Below are 19,495 nucleotides of genomic sequence, written 5' to 3'. Positions count from 1 at the left end.
AGCTTCTTTTTCATCTCTGATTTTATCGATTTGGGCCCTCTCTCTTCTTTTCTTCATGAGTCTGGCTAAAGTTTTATTGATTTTGCTTATATTTTCAAAATCAAGCTCTTAATTTCATTGATCTTTTCTGTTGCTTTTTTGGTCTCTATTTCATTTATTTCTGCTCTGACCTTTACAATTTCTTTCCTTCTTCTAACTTTGGGTTTTGTTTGTTCTTCTTTTTCTAGTTCCTTCACATGTAAATTTGGATTGTTTATTTGACTTTTTCTTGTTTCCTGAGATAGGCTTTTATCTCTATAAACTCCCCTCTTAGAACTGTTTTTCCTGCATCCCGTAGATTTGGATCATTGTGTTTTCATTTTTGTTTGTCAGGTATTTTTTAATTTCTTCTTTGATTTCCTCAGTGACCCATTGGTTGTTTAGTAACATATTGTTTAGCCTCCATGTGTTTGTGTTTTTTTGCAGTTTTTTTTTCTTGTAGTTGCTTTTTCTTTGCAGTTTTTTTTTGCAGTTTTTTTTGCTTTTTCTTTGCAGTTTTTCTTTGCAGTTTTTTTTTTCTTGTAGTTGCTCACAGTGTTGTGGTCAGAAAAGATGCCTGACATGATTTCAGTTTTCTTAAATTTACTGGGACTTGTTTTGTGGCCTAACATGTAATCTATCCTGGAGAATTTTCTGCACACTTGGAAAAAATGTGTATTCTGCTGCTTTTGGATGGAAAGTTCCGTATATATATATATGGAGTCCTAGTGTGTGACACACATTTGATCTAGTGTGTCATTTAAGGCCAGTGTTTCCTTATTAATTTTCTATCTGGATAACCTGTCCAGTGATGTAAGTGGGGTGTTAAAATCCCCTACTATTATTGTGTTGCTGCCAATTTCTCTCTTTATGTCTGTTAATATTTGGTGGGAATGTAAAACAGTATTTTAAAAATTAAATAGTATTTAAAACAGGAATGTAAAACAATATTTAAAAAATTAAACCGAATTACCATATGATCCAGTTTTCCACTTCTGGGTATAATCCCAAAAGAATTGAAAGCAAATATAGAACAGATATTTTGACATCAATAGTCACAGCAGTATCATTCACAATAGCCAAAAGGTGGAAACAATCCAAAAGTCTATTGGTGGATGAATGGATAAACAAAACGCGGTATATACATACAGTGGAATATTAGTCAGCCTCTAAATGGAAGGAAATTCTGACAGCTGCTTCAGCATGAATGAACTTTGAAGACATTATGCTAAATGAAATAAGCCAGACACAAAAAGACAAATAATGTATGATTCACTTATATGAGCTCCATAGAATAGTCAAATTCATAGACAAAGAATATAGAATGCCGAGGAAATTCCCTGGCTGTCCAGTGGTTAGAACTCCAAGCTTCCACTGCAGGGGGCCCGGGATTGATCCCTGGTTGGGGAACTAAGATCCTGTAAGCTTCATGGCACAGCCAAAAAATAAAATAGAATGATGGCTACCAGGGGCTGGTGGGAGAGGAGAATTGGGAATTAGTATTTACGGGTATAGAATTTCAGTCTCAGATGAGTAAAAAGTTCTGGAGATGGATGGTAGTGATTGTACAACAATGTGAATGTACTTAATGCCACTGAACTATACACTTTAAAATGGTTAAAATCATGACTTTTATTTTATGTAATTTTTGCCACAAAGAGGAAAAGAAAAAATTATAATTTTTCAGAAATCAAAACTACAATTCTGATCTTTCAAAGGCAGTATTAAGCAACTAAAGAGGCAAGACACAATTTGGGAGAAAATATTGGCAATGCTTATAACCAATGAAGAACTTGTATCCAGAATACAAAAATAATTCTTGCAACAATAAGAAAATAAAGAACCCCATTAAGAATTGGGCAAAAGATTTGAATGACACTTGGTCAAAACTATATGGATAGATAACAAGCATGTGAAAAGATGTTCAAAATCTTCAGTTATCAGAGAAATATAAATCAATACCACATTGAGGAACTCCCCCCACACACGAGAATGGCCAAAATTAAAAGGATGGACCATGTAAGTTCTGTCAAGGACGTTGAGCGGTTGGAACTCATATATTGTTTGTGACAATGTAAAATGAGTCAACCACTTTGGAAAACAGTTTGACAATTTCTAAAATAAACATACACCTACCCCGTTGGATCCAGCCATTTCATTCCTAAGAATTGACCCAAGAGAAGTGAAAGTTCACACAAAAACATGTACACTAATGTTTTTAGCAACTTTCTTTGTAATAGCCCAAAGCTGGAAATGTTAGTGAATGGATGAACGGACAGTGGTCCATCCATACAGTGGAGTACTACTGAGCAACAGTAAGTGATGAACTACCAATACACACGACAGCATGGCTGGATCTCTAAAACAGCAGCCAGACCAGCTTGTTCTGTCTGCACTGGGAAGCCTCAGCCCTGCTCCCTGCCCCACCCCGAACCGTGCTTTGAGGAAGGACCACCAACCAGCTGAAAGTCTGGTTCCCACTTTACTCAGTCATTGATTTAAAATTTGTGATGGTCATTTTTAGGGCTTCCCTGGTGGCGCAGTGGTTGAGAGTCCGCCTGCCGATGCAGAGGACACGGGTTCGTGCCCCGGTCCGGGAAGATCCCACATGCCGCGGAGCGGCTGGGCCCGCAAGCCATGGCCGCTGAGCCTGCGCGTCCGGAGCCTGTGCTCTGCAACGGGAGAGGCCGCAACAGTGAGGGGTCTGCGTACCGCAAAAAAAAAAAAAAAAAATTTGTGATGGTCATTTTTAAGTCCAAATCTAAAGGTCTCCATAAAACAGCCTGCACAGAGGGCCAGGTCTCTGAGTGGTCAAGAGAGGCCAGATCAGGAGGGGTACATTCATTTCCTGAGGCTGCCACAGCTTAACATAATAGAAATTAATTTTCTCTCAGTACTGGAGGCCCAAAGTTCGAAATCAAGATGTTGGCAGGGCCGTGTTTCCTCTGAAGGCCCTAGGATAGAATCCCTCCCCTGCCTCACTCCCAGCTTCTGGTGACTCCAGCAATCCTTGGCATCCCTTGGCTTGTACGTACATTACTCATCTCTGCCTCTTTGTCCACATAGTTTTCTCCCTGTGTGTCTGTGTCTTTTCTCCTCTTCTAATAAGGACACAGTCATTAGATTCAGGGCCCATTCTAATCAGTATGACCTAATTTTTAGTTTTAATAATTTGTTCATTTTTGGCTGCATTGGGTCTTCGTTGCTGCATGCAGGCTTTCTCTAGTTGTGGCGAGCAGGGGCTACTCTTCGTTGTGGTGTGCGGGCTTCTCATTGCGGTGGCTTCTCTTTGTTGTGGAGCACAGGCTCTAGGCGTGCCGGCTTCAGTAGTTGTGGCACTTGGGCTCAGTAGTTGCGGCTCGTGGGTACTAGAGCGCAGGCTCAGTAGTTGTGGCATATAGGCTTGTAGTAGTGCTCCGTGGCATGTGGGATCTTCCTGGACCAGGGCTTGAACCCGTGTCCCCTGCACTGGCAGACGGATTCTCAATGACTGCGCCACCGGGGAAGTCCCAGTATGACCTAATCTTAACTTGACCAAGTACACCTGCCAAGACCCTATTTTTAAAGAAGCTTACATTCTGAGTTTCCAGGTAGACGTGAATTTTGGGGCTACCTTATTGAACCTAGTATAAGGGCTCCAACTGCTAGGTGAGCAGGGGATGCTTCTCTGGAGGCCATGGGAGCCATGGCAGTTGTGGGCAGAGGTGGGTACAGCCAGCTCTCAGTGTCACAGAAACCCCAGGGGCTGGTGCAGGGACAGTGTACAAAGGGCAGTGAGGAGGGGATCCTTTGGGAGGGAGTCAGGAGGGGAGAGAAGCTGTGTGCCTGGGAAGGCAGTGTAGTGCACCCTAGCACGGGAGTGATCACCTTGCTCTGATGCTTTAAATACTCAGGTTTATTCATCATAGGCTCGGGGATAGTGATAAAGAGATTTGCACTCAGATCTGACTGAGGAGATCTAGGGTGACAGCCAAAATGATTTTTCAGAGAAGACAGAACATCAAGAGTCCATTTATTTGATGTGCATGGATGAAGTCTCCAACCAAGGGTCAGACGCGTCTCTGGTATGTGAGCTCGCCTGTATACCAGCAACACATCGTCAACGGAGCCTCAGCATCATGCAGCACCCAGGTCTGTCCCTGACCTGACCCGACTCACTGTGTGACCTCAGGCAACCTCGCTGAGCCTCAGTTTCTTCCTCTGTAAAGTGGGCTCATGGTCCTTAATGGATGAGATGGGTAAAGTGTCCAGGCACAGAAGGAAGGCTGAAAACATTATTCTTCCTTTCTCCTTCCCTCCTCCTCACAAGATCAGAGGCCATGTGACGTCTGTCCCTCCAAAGGGAGGAAAATAGGGAAGGGATGAAGGAGGGAGAGCTGGTGTCTAACTCTCGATGAGTGTCTGGTTTGTTCTGTGACCTTGGCCAAGTCAATGCCCCTTTCCAGGCCTTGGTTTCCCTACCTGTGAAGTGGGCACAAGGGGTTGGGCCTGAGGACATCCAAAATCATTGCTAAGGTTCAGATAATTCCCAGGGAAGAACTGGGGTCTTTCTCAGACCCCAGTGTTGGGCCTGGGGTTTTCCCATGTTGTCCAGAGGGGACTTCAATATCTTACTTTTGTAGGTAGAGAAATATCTGGCCTTGTTTTGGGGGAGTGGGCAGGGGTGCAGCATCTAAGACTTGGGTCCAGCTGGAAGGAGGAGGCAGGATAAAATGACTTTCTGGAGGTGGGGCTTCACCTCTTCCCATAGGGTAGGGACGTGCAGTCCCGAGCTTATTTGCATATGATGTGGCCTAGCCAATAGGAGCCCAAGACTATCGGCTCATGGCCTGGGATTGGCTCCCCTGGGGTTCCATCCCAGGCGGTCAGTTCCTGACTGCCTCAGAGGTCTGTCTCTCGCAGGTTAAGACCTTTGTCATGTTCACTGCCTGGGGTCCTGGAGCCAGCTCCATTCATCTCCTTCTGACCCAGGAAGAGCAGATGGTCCTCGTCAGTGGGCAGGAAGTCAGGAGGCCTCTTGGTTCCTGGGGACAATTCTTCAGCACCCTGGGGGGAGGAGAGAAGAAAGACCCTGTCATAAAGACCACTTCTGCTGTGTCAGCTCAGATATCCTCCAGTTGCGGACAGAGGGCCTGGGAGGACAGAACCTGGGCAGAGTTGCACAATATCCCCTTGTCCAGTGCATAGGTCAGTCCTGTCCCTTCTGCCTCAAAAACCTCCATCCACTTCTCTCCCCCATGCCCGTGTCACCTACAGTCCAGGCCATCAGAGCTTCCATGGATGCCCGCCCACATCCTCTCTCTGACTCTGCCTATTGTTCTTCCAGAGAATGAATATTTTCCCACAGCAGCTGGAGGGAGCTTTAAAACACTTAAGCCAAATCCACTCCCTCCCCAGCCCTCACCGTTGAGTCTGCTCTGGCCTCAGACCCTTTGCACCTGCTGTGCCCTCCACCAAGAATGCCCTTCCCTCAGATTTCCCTATGGCTGTCTCCTTCTCATTCTGGACTCTTCCAAGAGGCTATCCCCATCTTAGTATTCTGCTTTATTTTCTTCCTAATATTCACCACCTGCTTAGATCCTATTCCTTTCTTGGTTTAGCTTTCTTCTGCTCCTGCCAGTACAGGTCTGGGTACACAGCAAGTGCTTAATAAATAAGGGAATGAAACAGGGATTCCAAAGCAAGAGCAGGCCTGGATCAGACCCCCCAGGGACAATGTTTCTTAAACTCAGGACATTCCAATAGCAGCCACACGGCTTTGGCCAAGGTTGGTCTACTCCCTGTGGTGTTTCTTATGTAAGAGTTTTCCTAAGTTGACTCACTTTTGAATTAAGCAATTTTCTTTTCAGGAGACACTTTATATCAACACCAAAAGACAAACCAGTTTCACTTGCCATAGAATGGAAGTAATTGTAAAAACAGATACGATGAAAATGAATTCTGCTCAGTGCTTGTTAAAGGGGAAAGTGTTGAAGACACATTAGCTCCCAACTGAGCCTTTCCACAGGAGGTAAGGAGAAGTTGAGAAAGACAAACATGCTGACTCACCCTGTCACTTCCCTGAGTTGTGGCCACACACAGAGCACCCGAAGCCACTTCACTGCCCCTCCCCCAACTCCGAGAGCACAGCCCTAGACTGACCTTCATCAAGCTGTCATCCAGGGTAGCCACTTCTTCCTTAGGGGCCACAGATGCCGTCTGCCGTGTGAGGTCCCACCACAGCAGACCAGGACCCAGGGCACTGCGCTTGGTGGGGCCTGAGGGGGCAGAGAGAAAATGGAATTATTTAGCGAGGGGTGGGGGGCGGGGACTGGAGACCAGGCCCTGGGGAGGGGAAGGGAGAGCTCTGATGGTTTCCAGTCCGAGATCTGATAGTGACCCACTGGGGACACTGGCAAGTCTCTGCCCCCCTCTGGGTTCAGTTGTCTCATCTGTACAGTGAGGGGTTGTAATAGAACAACAGTGGATGGCCAGGAGGGTCCGGCACATGGTTCCGTTCACTCCTATGTCCCTATCGTCTAGAATATTGCCCAACAGAGAAAGACTCAATAAAGGCCTGGTGAATGTGAAGTCTGAGACTCAGGAAGCGAGGACAGGTACTATTATCTCTGTTGATTTCTTTTGATCTCTTCCCACTTCTCCATGGGATTCAGAATTCCTGGAGGAGCGCAGAGTTGCTAAGGCCTTGATGAGAAGATATATCAGCACCAGGGACAGTGTCTCGTGGCCCTACCGGCCTTCCTCTCACAAAGGCTTAATTTTGGGGGGCGAAGAGGGAATAGAGAGGTGGATAGGGGATGCCTCTGTTTCTGCCTTTGCAAAATAGGACAAGTCCCACGAGGTGGAGGGTTGTCCTGAAGGTGATGCAGCACAAAGGGTGTAGATGCGGCTAGCACACAGTGGCCACTTGGCTGGCAGAAGAATCCTTCCTTCCCTCCCTGTCTGGTGGGTCCTAGAGGCAGAGGGATGGACAGGATGACTTCTAAGAATGCTACACGCCCTCCTTACCCGTCAGGCAGCTGACGAGAGCTCCACATAGCACGGTGCTCACTGTGCCCAGGGCACCATAATAGAGATAGGAAATGGCATAGAAGCTGTCAGTTAAGGTGGGTTGATCAGGGTCCATTTCGAGGCTGGGGGAGGGAGAGTTGAGCATGAGTCTAAAATCCACTCCCAGCCCATTTGCTTCTTCCTGTCTCCACTCCCACGACCCAGCCCAGTCCTCCATTATTGCTCATCTGGCCATGTGCCAGTTCTCCTTCCCTGCTGCTATCCCACCAACACCCTCAGGCATTCTGTACACACAAGCAGAGGGAGCATTACTAAAATGTAACTCAGATCACCTCCTGCTACTTCTCATCACCCTCCATGGATCCCTATTGCCCTCAGAATCAAACCAAATTAAGCTCTAAGAAGAAAACAGCTGTGAACCTTTATGACCTTGGATTTGGCAATAGTTTCTTAGATATGACACCAAAAGCACAAGCAGCCAAAGAAAACACAGAGGGAATTCCCTGGCGGTCCAGTGGTTAGGACTCCTTGCTTTCACTGCTGAGGGGGTGGGTTCAATCCCTGGTCAGGGAACTAAGATCCTAAAAACCACGTAGCACAGCCAAACGAAACAAAACAAAGAAAACATAGATAAACAGGACTTCATCAAAATGGAAAACTTTTGTATATCAAAGGATACTGTCAACAGAATGAATGACAGCACACAGAATGAAAGAAAATGTTTGCAAATCGTATATCTGATAAGGATCTAATATCCAGCATTATAAAGATATAAAGAATATATAAATTACAACTCAACAATGAAAAGACAAATGGCCCAGTTTAAAAATGAGCAAGGGATCTGAGGAGACATTTCTCCAAAGAAGATATAAATATGGCCAGTAAGCACGTGAAAAGATGGTCAACATCCTTAGTCATTAGGGAAACACAAATCAAAACCACAATGAGATATCACTTCATACCCAGTAGGATGGCTAGGATTTTTAAAAGGGGAAAATAACAAGTATCGGAGAGGATGTGGAGAAATTGGAACACTCGTATATTGCTGGAGGGAATGTAAAATGATGTAGTCACTGTGGAAAACAGTCTGGTGGCTCCTCAGAAAGTTAAACATAGAATTACCATATGATCCAGCAATTCCACTCCTAGGTATATATCCAGAGAAATGAAAACATATGTCTACACCAATACTTGTACACAAATGTTCATAGCAGCACTGTTCACAATCACTAAATGTCCACCAACTGATGAAGGATAAATAAAATTGATCCATCCATACAGTGAAATATTACTCAGCCATAAAAGGAAGGAAGCACTGATACATGCTACAATGTGGATGAACCTTAAAAACACCATGCTGAGTGAAGGAAGCCAGAGACAACAGGCCGTATGTTGTACAATTTCATTCATATGAAATGTACAGAATAGGCAAATCCATAGTGACAGAAACTGGATTAGTGGTTGCCAGGGGCTAGAGGGAGGTGGAAATGGGGAGTGACTGCTAAAACGTACAGAGTTTTATTTTTTGGTCTTTTTTGTTTTGTTTGTTTTTGAGGTAACGAAAATATTCTTCAGTTAGTGGTGATGATTGTATAACCTGGGGAATATACTAAAAGCCACTTTTAAACGGCTAATTTTATGGTCTGTAAATGATATCTCAATTTAGAAAGAAAAGAATCAGATTCCTCTGGCTGGACCTCTTCTCCTATCCTTACTCCTCCCACTAAATCCACCCCAACCTCACCATAGTTGGAATGCACTGAAGTGAACACTGGGGGACTTCCCCGGTGGCGCAGTGGTTAAGAATCCGCCTGCCAGTGCAGGGGACACGGGTTCGATGCCTGGTCCGGGAAGATCCCACATGCCGCGGAGCAACTAAGCCCGCGAGCCACAACTGTTGAAGCCCGCGCACCTAGAGCCTGTGCTCCGCAACAAGAGAAGCCACCGCGATGAGAAGCCCGCGCACCACAACGAAGAGTAGCCCCCGCTCGCCGCCACTAGAGAAAGCCTGCACGCAGCAATGAAGACCCAACGCAGCCAAAATAAATAAATAAATAAATAAGTAAATAAATAGATAAACTGAACCCTGGTCTCAGAGCCTTTGCACTTTCTTTCCCCTCTGCTGGGAATGCCCTTCCCTCACTTCTTCCTGCTCCCCGCTCCTCCTCTCAATCGGGCCAGGATCCCTCCCTGGCCACGCCTCCCGCTCACACCAGCTCGCTCACCTGGAGGCCCTGCTGGAGGCGTTGGCGGCGAGAAGCGGGTCTAGGATGCCAGAGGCGTTGGCAGAGGGCACAGCACAGCCGGCGGCCGATGAAGGCAGGACCCCCATGGACTGCGCGCTAGGCGGGTACAGAGTGGCACCCACGGCCACCCACAGCGACAGCGCCAAGCCCACCGCCAGCCCGGACAGGACGCCCTGATTGGGGGACCCAGTGTCAGTGGAGGGTACTCCCAGCCCCTCACCTCGCTCACCCCCACTCACCAGCGTATTGCAGGCGGGGAGGAACATTCCCAGGATGAAAGCTCCTAGGAGGGGGCCGCTGATGACTCCCATGATGGTGAAGGAGCCCTGGGAGAGTGGGTGGGGTTGAGACTGAGAGCAGAGCTCTCCCACCTTTCCTGTCCTCAGTTTACCCGCTGGGAAAGGAAGACCTGGGGAATTCTACTGTGGACCTTGAGACTCCTCTGTGCCCTAAAGGGGAGGCGACTCCTTGTGCCTGCCTCTCTCCCAAAGATGCTGATTCTCTCTCTTGACAAACCTGGTTCCACCTCCAGGCCAGAAGGAGGCCCTTCTTGCCCCCAGGCCACCACTCCCGCTCCTAGCTGCCCCCCCTCCCCCGTCCCCCCGCTTTTGGCCAGGTGGCTGCAGGAAGTATCCTGCCTGTGGCATCAGTCAGAACTCAGTTCTGCCGCTGACATGTGTGACCTTCTCGGAGCCTCATTTCAACGTGGATGTTGCCTCACCTCTTGGGGAGATTAGGGCAGGGTGGGGAGCGGGGCTCACCTCGAGAACGCCGCCCCCCAGCAGGGAGGACAGAGCTGCCACAGTGAGACAGGCCGAGCCGTAGATGAGTGCTGTAGTGGATGGGGATGGCACTGTCAGCGGGGAGAGGCTGCCCTGGCCCCCCACCCGGGTCCCCCCAACTCACACAGCCCCTTGGAGATGATGACAAGTTTCCGGGGGGTCAGACTCGGCAGCCGAGGTTTGATGAGGTCCTCCACAGTGACAGCAGCCATGGCATTGATGCTGGTAGATGCAGTGCTGGCGGGTACAAGGGAGGGGAGAGGGGTGTCCTCAGGCCACATCAAGGGATTGGCCACACACACCCTGGGGCCTACCTGCTAGGGGAGGCCCCCAGCTGCCCACACTATCTGGCCTGCCAGGACCCCCAGCCAGCCCGAGGGCAGAGGCAGGGGCGACAGAATTCCTCAGGAGTGGAGATGTCCACATCTCCACACTCCCCCATAGACCTGAGACACCCTCGCAGGAGCAAGGACACCCATGACCAAGGCCACAAATGACACAAGTTCTCATTACAGAGCAATAATGGGGTGCAGATAACAGTCTCATGGAACTCTGGTCACAGCAGGAGCAGGCCGCAAGTTGTAGAAGATTTGAAACTACCAGAGTGTGAGGCCCCTGAGGGCAAGAGTGGTGACCGCTTGGCCATGGCTGCGCCCCAGTATTTAGAACAGCAGTACCTGCCACATAGGTGCTTATCAAACATTTGTTTGGGGGATGGAGGACAGAAAGAAGGGAAAGGAGTCTCGTGTGGCCCTGCCGGGGAATAAGACGGTAAAGACTCCGGAGCTGGGGTCCTGATGCCCAGGGTGTGCCCTTTGCCAGAGCCCACCTGATGGGGACTGAGCAGTTAAATGATGGACATGCCCAGAACATCCCATCTCACAGGGGAGTGGCTGGTAGAGACAAGGAGGACCCACGGGCTCAGATGTGGCCAAGTGAGCAAGCTGTGCCACTCACCTGAGGGTGCCACTGTAGGCACAGGCCAGAAAGAGCCCAGGGACTCCAGGCAGGTCCACGAAGATGTCCAGCACCATCAAGGGCATGTACTGGGGGGAGTCGGGGGTCAACCTCCAGGACAGCAGCACCCCAAGGGCAGGGGCTTCTGTCTGTCCTTACACTGCACGTCCCCAGCACCCTGTACAGACCAGGCTCACAGTGGGCACTTAGCGTGTGTGTGTTTGTTGATCGACTTTGTGATACCATGCAAAGAGCCCTGGGACCTGAGTGAGGCAAGGTCCTGTGTCATCCCCACTTTACTGATGGAGCCAGTGAGACCAAAGAGGTACACACCTTGCTTGAGGTTACACAGTCAGACAGTCCAGGATCTGACCCCAGAGGAGGATCTGATGGGATGGTCTTTCAGCCTCTGCCAGCTCTGAGCCCCAGGGTCAGAGATCCCGCCAGGGTGTGCAGGTCTAGGTCTTGGCCCTGGTGCTGCCCCCGACTTGCCTGTGGACCTCAGGCAATTGCTCTACCCACGACCTCCTGCCTCAGTTTCCTCATCTGTACGTCAAGGGCCATGGCAACCTTGGCCTCATCACATGTTGAAAGATTTGATGGGAAATTAACTGCTTGTGAAGGGAACAGCATAAGGCACAGAGTAGACACTTGGGACATGAGAGAGGGTCATTATGGTTAATGTCATCATTTCATGATGGACCATGGTCCCATCTCCTCCTTGATAGCCTTCAGGGAGTCTGAAATGCCCCTCCCCTACTCCCTCCCATGGCTTCCCATCACCTCCCAGATCCTCCTGTGAGCTGAGCTCTTTCCTGCCTCTGGACCTTTGCACAGGCTGTCTCTACTTTTCCACTCTCACCCGCAGAGACTCATCCAGAGGTTCACAGTGGGGGTGGGTAGATAGAAGTGGCCTAGGAGCCTGGACCAGACTCACCTGGTCTGGGGCAGAGATACGCCCTGCCAGGAGAGGGTCACAGTCAAGGTAGAACGTGAACATGATGATGCCACAGAAAGCAGCACTGGACACGATCAGGAACAGGCCCAGCTGGTTGACGAGCACGGCCCTGGGGGGAGAGGTGGTCTCAGAAGGGGAGGGGAGCAGCACGTCCCCGAAGTATCCACTTTGCCCCTCCCAAATACTCACAGCTTGGCCTGTTTCTCCGTGCGACAGGCCATGTAGCGCTGCACCTGTGCTTGGTTCACACCATACATTGAAAGCCATACCAATGTGCCACCGACAACAAAAGTCCAGAATGTGTAGCGGCTCCTTGGGTCCAGGTCAAAGCTGGATGAGGGCAGGGAAAGTCAGCCATGTGGGGATGCCACACTGACTTCACCCACCCGAAGTGCCCCAGATAGCCATTCTGCACCTTATGGGCCTTAAAGGGATATTTGGGGTAGGTTCTGAAATGTGACTAGGAGTTTGAATCATCCATGTATGCATTCAGAAAACATTTTTTCTATGTTCAGCTGGGAGCTCAGAGAGCCTGCAGTCCCCAGTCTGGGCTAGCGGGTGGGGTGGTGCAGAAGTCTGGGCCAGATGGAGGGATGGGGGCTGTGGGAGTACAGAGAGGGGGAGCCAGGGTTCTGTCCGTGGGGAGTCTCGGGAGGGGAGCAAGGAGGGCTTCCTGGAGCAGGAGGCATTGGCTGGCTTCTCCCAGGGCAGACAGATGTCAGCTCCATCGTTTGGCAGTATCCCCCTTTATGTTTTCACTTACTCCATCAGGTTGATCCTGGAGTGGTTCTTGGCAAGCTCAAGTACTTGCCCAGGTCCACCCACGAGCATAGTTCCGCGAGCCAGGACAACCCAGAAACCACTCAGCATCACTAAGACCTGAAACACGTCGGTCCAGATCACAGCCTTCATGCCGCCCTGCAAGATGTGACAGGGAGGGAGACAGGGTGTCAGACGGGAATCTGTCTGGGGCCTACAGGACAGGGCAGATGTAGGAGGGAGGAGGAGTCAGGTAGCGGACCTGGCTGGGGCCAACCTGGCCTGGCCTCCAGCAGTGGCTGGGGCCAATACCCCTCTCTGCCTCGGTTTCCTTATCTGTAAAATGGGGGTAATAACAGTACCTTCCTCAGGGTATCATTGTGAGGACTAAATTAGTTACTATAAGAAAAATATTTGGAAGAGCATCTGGCACATACAAGTGTTCAGTGAGTGATGGCTGCCACCATTATTATCATTATTAGTACTACTGTTATTATTAGCTGTTGTTTTTACCCATCCAGCCTTCATGTCTTTGGCGTGTGTTCTTCATGTTTTTGTCTTGGCAGCCCCTGGATTTTCCTTTGGAGAAGCCCCTTCCCCCACCCAGGTCGCTTGGGTGAAGCTAACCCTGCTCCCAGCTCCAGGAATAGCCAATCAGAACATCCTAGCCACCCAAACATCTGTGAGTGGCTCATCCTTCACAGAATACCAGAGCCAGCCAAACAGAGCCCTGCGGGGACTTCAGCCAGCCCATCCTGAAATTGGAACTCACTTGCTGCTGGAAGGAAGCCAAAAGGGATGGAAGCCTGGAGCTAATGAGGTCCCTAGAGATGGGAGAGGGACCCAGAGGACTCTGTTGTAGCCCCTGGATCCACCCATGCCTGAAGCTAGATTGTCCTTGGACTTTCAGCAATAAACCTTTCAAATCACCTTTCATAATAAAGATGAGGAAGTAGGCCCAGTTGGGACACAGGCTTCCTCCGGAGGAAGGGAAGGTAGGGAGTGGATGGGCCTGCCCACAGTCTCTCCCACTCAGTGGACATGGAGCCCCACGTCGGGTGGGGGTAGGGGGACATTCACCACAGTAGTGTAGAAGGTGCAGATGACTCCGGTAGACAGGAGCGATGCCCAGATGTCCAGCCCTGTCACTGCAAGGAGACCCTCCCATTAGGCCGCCGTGCAGGGTGTAAACTTGGCCTCCGCTCTCTTGGGCCCTCTTCTCTCCAGGAGGATACTTCCCTCCCAAGTCTCTCCTAGGGCTGCCCCTTCCTTCCCCTGGTCCAGTCTCTAAGCTCTTGTCCCCTCCCCGTCACCCTCGCCCGAGTCAAACCTTGGTTCAGGATGAGCGCGGGGGCGTAGATCACGATCCCGGTGTACAGCATCTGCAGGTAGAGGGCAGGGGCAGGTGAGTAGGGGCGGGGGGATTGGGGGGCTCCTGGGTTAAGAAGGCATTAGAGGGCAGGGGCAGGTGAGTAGGGGCGGGGGGATTGGGGGGCTCCTGGGTTAAGAAGGCATTAGGAGATAGGGGGAGAAGGGTGGTTGGGGTACGTGACTGGGGCCAGATGGGCAGGGCCATGTAGGGTCGCGGCGGGCTCGGGTAGCGCGTATGCGAGAGGCCTGTGGGCCAAACTTGTATTATAGATGAAGCCTCTTGGGGGCGGGGCCAGAAGGATTGCGGGCGGGGCCTAGGCAAGGCTTTGCGGGGTCGGGGCGGGACCCACGGGGCGGCGTCGTGAGGGAAGGAAGAGGGCTCTGGGTGGGACCGACAAAGATTTGACCCGAGCTGGACCCTGGGGGCGAGGGCGGGGCCGAGGCCACTCACTGTAGCCACCAGGTACTGCAGGGTCCCGCAGAGCCGCACAGCGCGGCTGAAGCGCAGCTCCAGATACTGCAAGGAGGAGCCGAGGGCTCATGGTCACTTGGACTGGCCTTACCCAGGGGTCCGACGCGTCTGGAGTCCTTCACTCGCCCTCTTGGCTTCTGCCCGCCCTCGGGAGGGCAACTGCGCTCTCCGCACTCTTGCCCACGGGGGCTCCCGCCCGGAGCACACACTCCGACCTACCTGCACACACCTGCGCACACGCGCCATCCCCGCGCCTGTGCACATGGCGTGTGCCCAGGAGGACTGAGCCATCAAGTGTGTACACATCAGCCCCACCCACTCCCATTCATGTCTGATCGTCCCCCGGGGCTGCCGCCTCTCTGAGTCAACTTTGGCAAGATACAGACAGTGCCTGTAGCAGGCTGCCTACCGTACACTGGTCAAGATTTTAATCACTTTGCTCACTGCCCTGGAGGCAGGTCCTGTAATTAGCCCAGTTTGACGTTTGGGAAACCCGAGCAGAGAGGCAACCCCTTGCCGAAGGCAGGAGGAGGCGGGGATGTCGGATTTCGAATCCTGAGCCCGCCGCCCGGCGAGCACTCGGGTGTACGCAAGCCCAGGCATGTGGGTTGCAAGTGTGTGCCTGTGCGCACGTGAGTGCGCTCCTGGCCGAGCCTGGCCACGCCCTGACCGGGTTTCCACCAAAGAGAATCCAGACGCCGGCTCGTCTTCCTCCTTCCTGCCCCTGGCCCCAGTGCCTGGGGCTTCTTCCCAGAACCCTCACCACCTGTCCGCCCGGGGGCCCCCCACATTAAAGCACTAAGGAGCCCGCCTGCGGCCCCCTGCACAGCAGCTCAAATCCTCAGGATCTCCCCCACCGCGACCCTGCGTTCCCAGCCAGGCAGGTCCTGACGCTGCCGGGCCTCTGCCTGGTACCTGGTAGGTGCTGGTGAGGCCCAGGCGGTAGAAGACCGGCAGGAAGAGCAGCGCAGTGAGCAGAGAGTTGAGCAGCTGTCCCAGGCACATCCAGAGGAACTTGAGGCCGTAGCGGTAGGCCTCGGCCGGCACGCCCAGCACCTGTACCGCCGACATGAAGCTGGCGGCCAGCGAGAGGCCAACGGGCAAGGCAGTCAGGCTCCGGCCCCCGGTGAAGAAATCCTCGGCGCTGCGCTGCCCGCCCCGGGCTAGCCCGACCCATAGTCCGATGCCGGTGGACACCAGCAGCATGAGAGCGAAGACCCCGTAGTCCCAGGCTCCGAACGTGGCCCGCGCCCCTGCCTCGACGGCGGCCATGAGGTGCGGGTGAGGGGACCAGGCGTGTCCTCCGCCCTCCCAGCCACCCCGCGTGTCTAGGGTAAGGGAAGTTGGCAGAGGAGGCAGGACTGCGCAGAGGTGGGAGGATGCTCGGCCTCGGCAGCTACACGGCAAGCCTGTCCCCTTTGGTCCCCCGCGGGCCGGGGCTCCCTGGGCAAGGAATCTGTGGCTCCTTGCTGCGGTCGCCTGTCTCCCTGTCCCTCCTCTTCGTCTTCGTGTCTGTCTCCACCGTCTGTCTGTCTGTCCGTCCACCTGGCCTCCCACTCGGTCCGATTGCCCGGTGCAGCTGTGCGTCCACCACCCAGACGTCTGTCCCTCTCCCTGGGAGCTGTGCTCAGCGCTGACTGCAGGAGGTCTCGGTGGGGCTTAAAGGGGCAGCTCGTGGTGGCGGGCTGTGGATTTATTGGGCTCCCGGGTCAGCAAAACTCCGCCCCCAGACGTGGGGGCGGGCAGGACCCGCACCCTTTCCTCCCTGGATTCGATCGGATAAGCCGGGACAGGACACGTAGGTGGCTGCTGGGGGGGTGGGGTGGCGGAGCTGGGAAGGCTCCCAAATGCCCCCCCCCCTTGCGTCGTGTGGCACTTTCCGCTGACCATAAGCTGTTAATGCCTCCCTTTGACAGGTGGGGAAACTGAGGTTCTGAGATGGCATGTCGCTCACCCAAGGCCACACAGCCTGGAGCAGTGGCTGCACCATTCAAATCCCCACTGTGCTTTTTGCACCTTGAGCTACGGGGAGCTCACTCACCCACAGGAGTGGGGTTTACTTTCAAGGTTGCAGGGTCCCATAAGGAAAGTTTGCTCTGCTTGAAACACCGCCCCCAACTGGCACCATGACCCACTCCCTTTCTCTATAACCTAGAGGGAGGGCATCACCAAACCCCACTCTCAGGCTAAGTTGAGTGGGAGGCATTCAAGTCCTGAATGCATACATATTTGAGGAAGTCTTTGCTTCTCTCTGGGCCTCAGTTTTCCCATCTGTAAATGGGGGTAAAATAGCCCTTGCCTCAGAGGAGTAAATTGAACCTGCATCACAAAAGCCTGGCACAGAGTAAGTACCTCATTCATTCATTTCTTTGTCCATTCATTGGTTCCTTCACCAAACATGCACTGAGTGTCTACGCTGTGCCAGACATTAAGTGTATAAGGGAGGTCACGGGGGACGGATTGTCTGTGGCCATGAACCTGAATAAATGGAGACAGGACTACCTGGGGAAGTAGTGTCTGGCATGTCCCTATCGCACAAATGAGGAGACCAGAGGTACAGGGGAAGGGGAAGTCCCTTGTCTAGGGTCATGCCATCAAGAAACTCAGACACTGTCATCTGGAGGCTCTGACCTCTGGGTTCAAGTCCTAGCTCGACCTCCAAAAGCTGGGTTCCCTCCACCATAAGCGAGAGGGATCTAAGAATTGGCCCGGTTTCTTGCTAGGGCACTGGAACCCTCCCCAGCCTCTGCCGCCCCCTGGTGGCCTCTTCTGGCCTACACACGTCACCCAAGCTGGGTCCAGCGTCCCCCAGGCATCCTCATGTTTCGCCCAGGACCGTCTTCTCACTCTTTCTCCGCGCAAGGGTGCAGAGCCAGCCTGCTCTTCCCTGCATCTGCTGCCTGCTGGTGTGCACCTTACACCTGTGCCAGGAGGATGGGGAGGACACCGAATTCCTCCTCCTTCTACTCCCCTGCTGCATCCTCCTGGAAAACCTGGTGGAAAAGGGGAAATCCAGGATTCCCACAAGGCCAAGCAAGCGAATGCAAATATATGCAAATTGATGCAAACGCAGGCAAAACCTGTCGTATCTCCCCAGGGAGGTTCTAGGAACAGGACGGACACTGGGGACACAACAGGATCCAGGTGGACCCACCCCGCTCACGGCCTCATGGCTCTGACCAAGCCAGCAGATGAATACCCATTTCAGAAGCTAATAGATGACAAGAGTGAAGCAAGGTCAAAGATGGAGACAGCCTGGGGGGGCCACTTAATGTGGGGTCTCAGGGAGGGGCCCTGCAGACAGAAAATGAGCCAGGCTTCGAGAGAGCTGGGCGGAGGGCCCTGAGGTGGGAAGGAGCAGGACAGGGAGGAACGCAGTGGACCTTGAGCCTTGGCGAGGGTTCTGGGTTTTATTCTGAGGGCGCTGGTCAGTGGGGGCGGGCCGCCATTAAAGAGTCTGGAGCAAATGAGGGACCTAACGAGAGTTCTAGGTTCTGAAAAGCCCACCATGTCCAAGGCGGCGATTGAGGGGTGGGGAGAAATGGGTGGGTTCGGGACATGTTCTGGACTTCCTGCACGGGAGGCCCAGAGTTGGAAGCCCTGCAGGGGGCGTGGTGGAGGAGAAAGTATGGAGGAGGGCAGGGATTAGGGAGGCGAAGCAGTCACACCTTCCCTGACTGTGTGATTCCTCATGGAATGGGAGGAGGGCACGCAGGACCCCAGGACCCCCTGTCGATGGGGGGAGAGGAGCAGGGCGATCCCTGAAGGCCCAGCAGCAGCAGTCTAAGCAAAAGGGGCAGGAATGTCGGGGTGCTGGGTGGGTGTTTGCTGCCCCCACTCCTTCCCGCTGCCTGGGTTCCAGCGTTCCCACGTCTCCCTGGTGACAGGGCAAGGGGCGGAGACGAGAGGTCATGAGCTACTCTAGCCCTAGCATGACCTGCTGGGTATCTGTCCTTGAACATCTAAACTGCACTCAGTAAAAGCAAACCTTTATTACCACTGGTGGCTGTCATGGTCATTGTCATTGTGAGATTCTCTGATTCCAAGTCCTAAGGATTCTGATCCTACAATTCTCAGAGTCTCTAGGTGTCAGGATCTACTACAGGTCTCCTGCCACCCCCACCCCCACCGTCTTGCCCTGGCACCTTGGTCCTGACACAGGAGTGAGGTACAGGGTGGGTCAGGGATGGGCGGCTCTTCCCCAGGGCTCCCAGCTCTGACCGGTCTGTGACAGCCAGCACCTTGACAAGCCCCGAGGTGGGACCTGGGAGTGCCTCAGCACCTGAGGAGGAGGGAGGGGTCCACCAGGCCTCTCAGGCTCCAGATTCTTGCCCATCCTTGGGCTGGCCGGGTGAGTCCGGGCAAGGACCTGTTCCTGGGCCCCAGCTGACCATAGAGAGGAGTCAGTGATCCAAGTGGCCAATCCTGCCTCACAGACCACACAGGGATGGGCCCATTTCCTCCTAGCTCTGGGCCTTTGCGCTGGTTGGTCCTGGCATCTCAACTCCCACTGGAGATTGAGTGTTCAGCTCAGTGGTCCTCACCTCTAGCCAGCTTTGGAAAGCCTACAAAGGTGTTTACTTCTCATGTTCTAGTCATGCAGACCCAGAGTAAAAACAGCTGCTGGAGTACCAGCCATTGTGCCTATATTCTAGCCAGATGGTAGTTCCTGGAAATGGCACACATCACTACTGCTAGTATCACATGCCCATCCCTAGATTAAAAGGAGGCTGGGAAACTTCTGGGTGCCATCTAGATATGGAGATTCCTCTTACTGAGGAAGGAGAGAATATTTAGGAATTTCTGCCAGAAAGCACAGGGTTAATGAAATCAACTAGGGAAACATAAAAACTTGGCCTGGCCCCCCAAAATACACCTTAAACATCAGAAAGTACCCTGAGGAAAAAAGTATTTGCAACAT

The 19,495-nt window shown here is 52.4% G+C and overlaps 1 protein-coding gene across 3 annotated transcripts; it reads right to left on the bottom strand.

Annotated features, from left to right (window-relative positions):
- Window positions 1–4,512: 4,512 nt before the first annotated feature.
- On the bottom strand, window positions 4,513–16,718 carry SLC5A5 (solute carrier family 5 member 5). Of its 3 annotated transcripts, XM_022558425.3 has the most exons (15): window positions 15,490–16,478; window positions 14,554–14,619; window positions 14,062–14,113; window positions 13,812–13,879; window positions 12,736–12,890; window positions 12,162–12,302; window positions 11,952–12,081; window positions 11,015–11,103; window positions 10,182–10,294; window positions 10,037–10,107; window positions 9,515–9,601; window positions 9,255–9,448; window positions 7,027–7,151; window positions 6,160–6,275; window positions 4,513–5,064 (listed from the first exon to the last, which is right to left on the bottom strand). In XM_022558425.3, exons 1-15 carry the CDS (start codon window positions 15,844–15,846, stop codon window positions 4,900–4,902), a joined length of 1,929 nt encoding a protein of 642 aa, XP_022414133.1. In that variant the 5' UTR covers window positions 15,847–16,478; the 3' UTR covers window positions 4,513–4,899. The 3 variants fall into 3 exon arrangements, with proteins under 3 accessions (XP_022414133.1, XP_089761397.1, XP_089761398.1); XM_089905271.1 differs by lacking the exon at window positions 9,515–9,601 and having other exon boundaries at window positions 15,490–16,479; XM_089905272.1 differs by lacking the exon at window positions 7,027–7,151 and having other exon boundaries at window positions 4,952–5,064; window positions 15,490–16,718.
- Window positions 16,719–19,495: the final 2,777 nt, after the last annotated feature.

Source organism: Delphinapterus leucas, unplaced genomic scaffold, assembly GCF_059928025.1.
Source record: "Delphinapterus leucas isolate spDelLeu-1000000601 "Yukka" unplaced genomic scaffold, BTC_Dleu_Yukka2 spDelLeu_asBTCV2_sq25, whole genome shotgun sequence".
Taxonomy (NCBI): Eukaryota; Metazoa; Chordata; class Mammalia; order Artiodactyla; family Monodontidae; genus Delphinapterus; species Delphinapterus leucas.
This window is presented reverse-complemented; position numbering and strand designations above follow the sequence as displayed.